The following is a 6258-nucleotide window of genomic DNA, read 5'->3' on the forward strand; positions in this document are numbered from 1 at the left end:
ATTCTCTTTCTTCAGAGAATTTTCGATAAATTCTCTTTCTTTAGATAACTTTCGATAACTTCTCTTTCTTTGGAGAACTTTGGATAAATTCTCTTTCTTTAGAGAATTTTTGATAATCTCTTTAGAAGTGTTTCGAAAAATTCTCTTTTTTTTTGGAGAATTTTCGATAAATTCTCCTTCTTAAGAGAATTTTCGTTAAATTTTCTTTCCTTAAAGTATTTTCGATAAATTCTCTTGCATTAGTGAATCTTCGATAAACTCTCTTTAGATAATTTTGAATAAATTCTTTTTCTATCTAATTATTTACATATTTTCCATTTATTTCTCAACTTACCTTCTGCAATATCTTCTTCGCCACGGCCACGACAATTTTCAAAATAAAAGCTGGGTAAATTTTCTAAAACTTTGTTAAGACTTTGCTGTTGATATTTGTAGCCTTCGCGTAAACGCAACACTTGATGAGCACTGAATTTACGTATTTTATTGCGTTGGAAGACATAATTTTCACGTACCCAATTCAATTGGCCAGTCGAGTAGTCACGAACCTTTTTCACCTTTAGATAAAACAAAATTTATCAATTAATTTCCCATAAAAGAAGAAAATGAAAAGAGAAGATCTACCTGATCATAATACTGATCTTTAAGTGATGTTAAATGATTTGAACCAATATCACGAAATTCTTTTAAATGTTTCGCCTGAGAAGTGTAACTACTTTGTATCCATTCCACTTGTTGTGTGCAATTCTCGCGTATGCGATGTACCTTAGGATTACAGAAATAAAAAAATAATTAAAATATCTTTTCTGCCATATGCATTTATTAAATAATTTACCTGTTGAGCATAATTTTCTCTTAACTTTTCCAGCTGTTGACTTTTATAGGTCTCTATACTATCCAGCATAGCATAGATTTGTTTCGATCGCGGCGAACGTTTGCTACGAGATGCACAACAGAAGAATTTTTCACAAAAACGATATCTACAATTTAACAAACAATAATAACATTAAATTAAATAAGTTATTAATGGGTTTTTTGTGTTTTATGTTTAATGTCACCAACTTATTGAAAATTGCTCTTAATCCTTGTACAATTAAGGTCAATAATAAAAATGATGTAGCCGCCGCTATAACCCGATAATAAACTACCAATTTTAACGCGGTAAAAAACATAGGATCTATTTGTAGTCTGTGGGAATAGGAAACAAAAAAGGTAATTATTAGGGTAAAATACTACAAACAATTGTGTAAATTACCTTATAATGCTGAAGCATTTCCCATAACATTGTAAGCATAGCATGTATAAGGCCACTATCACGTCTCGTTATATTGCTAACCAACGAACCATTTTCTATTAGTGCGATACGCTCCTTGGCATCTGGTCGTTGTAGACTAACATTCAGTGTTGTCTCATCACCGGTCAGTTTATTAAATTGAAATTTACCCAATTCTTTGTCGTTGTGATTGATTATAATTGGACGTTTATCAGGATCGGCATGATAACGTAATATTTTATTTGTTGGTGTTACCTGGAATTCAAATTTACCATTAAGATCATTTTATATTAGAAAAGAAAGTTTATAATTCAAACTGGTTTGAAACACAAACTTTTCACAAATTCGGGAGTGGAGAGAATCTTTGATATTGAGATAATTTGTAGATTTATTTTATTAAATTTTTATTGTAGTTGTAGATGCTGAGCGGTTCTGAAGGTGACAATTTTTATTCTCACGCGATATTTTAATATTGATACGTAGGAATACGTCTATACTGAGGGAGTAACAATCAGTATAGACGATATTGTAGATCTAAGAACGATCATAGACTGACATCAAAATGTTGAAAGTAGGTACAAAATCTGTGTGATCAATAGTGGTCCTTTCCAATTCTTAATTAAGTAAGTAAGTAAGTAAGTAAGTGTAAGTGTAAGTAAGTAGTAAGTAAGTAAGTAAGTAGTAGTAAGTAGTAGTAAGTAAGTCAGTAAGTACGTAAGTAGTCCTACAGTACAAGTAAGTAAGTAGTCCGTCCGTCCGTCCGTCCGTCCGTCCGTCGTGTCCGTCCGTCCGTCCGTCCGTCCGTCAGTCCGTCCGTCCGTCCGTCCGTCCGTCCGTCCGTCCGTCCGTCCGTCGTCCGTCCGTCCGTCCGTCGTCCGTCCGTCCGTCCGTCCGTCCGTCCGTCCGTCCGTCGTCCGTCCGTCCGTCCGTCCGTCCGTCCGTCCTCCGTCCGTCGTCTCCGTCCGTCCGTCCGTCGTCCGTCCGTCCGTCCGTCCGTCGTCCGTCCGTCCGTCCGTCCGTCGTCCGTCCGTCCGTCCGTCCTCCGTCGTCCGTCCGTCCGTCCGTCGTCCGTCCGTCCGTCCTCGTCCGTCCGTCCGTCCGTCCGTCCGTCCGTCCGTCCGTCCTCCGTCCGTCCGTCCGTCCGTCGTCCGTCCGTCGTCCGTCCGTCCGTCCGTCCGTCCGTCCGTCCGTCCGTCCGTCCGTCCGTCCGTCCGTCCGTCCGTCCGTCCGTCCGTCCGTCCGTCCGTCGTCCGTCCGTCTCCGTCCGTCCGTCCGTCCGTCCGTCCGTCCGTCCGTCCGTCCGTCCGTCCGTCCGTCCCGTCCGTCCGTCCGTCCGTCCGTCCGTCCGTCCGTCCGTCCGTCCGTCCGTCCGTCCGTCCGTCCGTCCGTCCGTCCGTCCGTCCGTCCGTCCGTCCGTCGTCCGTCCGTCCGTCCGTCCGTCGTCCGTCCGTCCGTCCGTCCGTCCGTCCGTCCGTCCTCGTCCGTCCGTCGTCCGTCCGTCCGTCCGTCCGTCCGTCCGTCCGTCCTCGTCCGTCCGTCGTCGTCCGTCCGTCCGTCCGTCCGTCCGTCCGTCCGTCCGTCCGTCCGTCCGTCCGTCCGTCCGTCCGTCCGTCCGTCCGTCCGTCCGTCCGTCCGTCCGTCGTCCGTCCGTCCGTCCGTCCGTCCGTCCGTCCGTCCGTCCGTCCGTCCGTCCTCCGTCCGTCCGTCCGTCCGTCCGTCCTCCGTCCGTCGTCGTCCGTCCGTCCGTCCGTCCGTCCGTCCGTCGTCCGTCCGTCCGTCCGTCCGTCCGTCCGTCCGTCCGTCCGTCCGTCCGTCCGTCCGTCCGTCCGTCCGTCCTCCGTCGTCCGTCCGTCCGTCCGTCCGTCCGTCCGTCCGTCCGTCCGTCCGTCCGTCCGTCCGTCCGTCCGTCCGTCCTCCGTCCGTCCGTCGTCCGTCCGTCCGTCCGTCCGTCCGTCCGTCCGTCCGTCCGTCCGTCCGTCCGTCCGTCCGTCCGTCCGTCGTCCGTCCGTCCTCCGTCCGTCCGTCGTCCGTCCGTCCGTCCGTCCGTCGTCCGTCCGTCCGTCTCCGTCCTCCGTCGTCCGTCCGTCCGTCCGTCCGTCCGTCCGTCCGTCCGTCCGTCCGTCCGTCCGTCCGTCCGTCCGTCTCCCGTCCGTCCGTCCGTCCTGCCCCCGCCCGCCCGCCGTGCTTCTTTCCCCCCGGCTTGTCGCCGGCGTGCTCTCTTTCTTCTTTGCTTGCCCTTCCCTCCTTCTGCGGTCCTTTTCTCTGTTTGGCTCCTCGGCCTTCTGCCTTCGCTTTGCCGCTTCCTCCTCTTGTTATTTGCAGAATCCTATTACCCCTTTTTAAGCCTTGCAATCTTCTTCTCAATATTCTATCTTCCGTTTGTTGGAATGAGGAAACCTACTCGAAATGCAGAATAGCGATGATTGTTTTCAATTTGGCGTTGGAGTCAACTTATTAAAATTACATTAACATTTTTGCATATAATAATAAACAAAAGTTTATGTTGATGAGACGTTATTTTAAATAATATGAATTAATGAAAATAAATGAAAACAAAGTCGTAATCAGCTTACTATATATCAATAATATTAATATATACCAAACTCTTTTAACGTGAGATCCATTAATATCCTAAGCAGCATTTTCTTAAAAATATATTGTGTTTCTATTACAAATATAGATAACAGTAGAAACAAATTATATACAATAAGTTATAACCTATTAATGTAAATTCTATTTAAAAACAAAATACATTAAAACAACAATTTATTAATAAATAAAAAAGCCAGTAAAACTTCAACATACCCAAAACATCTGGTGATGGACTGCCCGAAATAAACAGTCCAATTTGGCAGTCGAATGTAATTCATGCATTTTAACTCCGGTCGCACTTTGCAAACGCGGCGTTGTACAATTTAAAGTTTTCAACACCGATATCATATCGCCCGGATAACCGTGTAGACATTTCAATGATGAAATCATAAGTCTAAGTCTTCTGATTTTTCAGAAGACGTAAACTCATTGTGATTTTCCATCAGCGAAAAGACGAGGCCGAACGTCGATGCATACGAAGGCTAGTGTTTGTCGATGTCAACCACGATGCCAACCAATAGAGTTTACAGTCACATATATAATCATTGTTCAAAATATTGATATTGCGTAAATTAGGCAAATAACTTAGGGTTTCAGGTAAAAAGGAAAGATTATTATGGCCGCATTAAGACGTTCCAATTGATGTAGGGACGATACCTCTGACGGCAGTTGTTGCAGGGCATTATGGGCCAGCAGTAGAATTTTTAAATTGGGCGCATTCAAGAAGAGAGTTTTGCTCAACGTTTTCAATTGATGATTGTGTTGCAGCGACAGATAAGTTAAATGTTTTAGGATCGACGAATCAACATACGAGTTGTCATTGCGTGACAACCAATTGTTAAGCTTTTCAATCGGGGTATGCTCGATGCGCAATGAAATTAAATTTCTCTGATGCATAAATACACCACTTGGCAGTTGGGTAAAACGATTATTGCTCAGGTCCAAATGTTGCAGACGCTGTAGCGGGTGGAATAGAATGGAGGAAATAGTTGTTAAAGCATTCGAGGATATATTCAGGGTTATTAAATTCTTCAACGACTCAAAGGACTTGCGATCAATGGTGGCAATTTGATTTTCCGATAAATCTAAATGTAAGAGTTTCTGTAAATTATAAAACGAGTTGCGGTTGATCATTTGCAGTTGATTTCTTTGCAGCTGTAATATGCGCATTTCGCCATTCGAGGCAAAGAAATTATCGGGAAAAGACAAGAGTTGATTGTCGGCCAAATTGAGTATCTGTAAATCGCCCATCGAACGAAACAGTTGAAAAGGCAAAACTTTCAGTCTATTGTGGGCCACATGTAATCTTTGCAGTTTAAAGACACCATCGAAACTATTGCGCGGAAGATCGGTTAGGAAATTATGGGTCAAGTTTAAAACCTTCAGTTCACTTAAATTGCTTAGAAATTTGCCATTAAATACGTGCAGACGATTATTATCCAAGCGTAATTCAATCAAATGGTTAGCATGGTGTAAAGGCGAAAAGTCACACAATTCCATATCGATTTCGTTGCCCGTTAGCTTAAGTACTCTGAGGCGTCTTACCACGCGCGGACGCACCCACTCTATGCAGACTAAGGCGTTACGTGACAAATCCAAAGATTGTAAATTGTCAAAATTTGTTTCATAATTCTTAAAGAGATCCTGCAGTTGACGATCTTTTACCCCCGACGAAGTCCAATGTAAACTATGCACACTCTCCAGCTGTTGCATTTGCAAATAGACATCCTGCTGTTTGTGGCCTTCATAGCAATGGTTCAGTATTATGTGGGCATATTTAATATATTTTTTAGCTTTTAGCTCTTCATTAACGTTGGGTATCGAAGTGTTTTCACAAAATAATTTAAAGACATTGTCTTCTTCAGCCACACCCGCTAGGGGTGTATTGAAACCTATAATATCATCTTGATAATCAGATAAAATATCTCTATCTTCTATATCATCAGTTATGGTGGTGGTGTCAGATCCATCTTTGCCTATACCAATAGCAGCTAAAGGATGTTGGAAAAATTTCTCTAAAAATCCTAAACTTTCTTTAGTGTGTTTGATTTGTTGTTGCTGCTGTTGGTTATGAAGTTGCAATTGTTGTTGTTGTGTTGTTGCTGCTTAAGTAGGCTCAATGGATCATTAGCCAGGGTGGTAATACATGATGTAGTTTTTAAATCATTATTATTAATATTATGTTGTAGTTGCTCTTGTTTTAATTCTAATTTAGTAGTGGACGCTTGTACCAGTAATGATGACGATGATGATTTATAATTTGTTAAACGACTGAAGTCAACAATTAGGAATAGAACCAATATCAGGGAAATCTTGGATATTGTTTCCATTTTTCTGTGTGTAATTTTAAAAATTTATATGGCATTATATTGTCATTCCTAAGTGGCATATTATAT

General features: G+C 43.1%; 1 protein-coding gene across 1 annotated transcript; it reads right to left on the reverse strand.

Annotated features, from left to right (window-relative positions):
- Positions 1-334: 334 nt before the first annotated feature.
- LOC119614779 lies at positions 335-6258 on the reverse strand (the record flags this gene model as incomplete). Its single annotated transcript, XM_037970887.1, is given in 11 exon segments — positions 335-554; positions 622-762; positions 833-977; positions 1060-1191; positions 1258-1303; positions 1306-1525; positions 4076-4251; positions 4254-4308; positions 4311-4486; positions 4489-5886; positions 5925-6258. Coding segments are annotated over 11 exon segments (2977 nt in total), but the record flags the coding sequence as incomplete, so codon positions are not given.

This window comes from Lucilia sericata, unplaced genomic scaffold (genome assembly GCF_015586225.1).
Source record: "Lucilia sericata isolate MDLA Ls3-8-SP2 unplaced genomic scaffold, ASM1558622v1 Contig003381F_arrow, whole genome shotgun sequence".
Lineage (NCBI taxonomy): Eukaryota > Metazoa > Arthropoda > Insecta > Diptera > Calliphoridae > Lucilia > Lucilia sericata.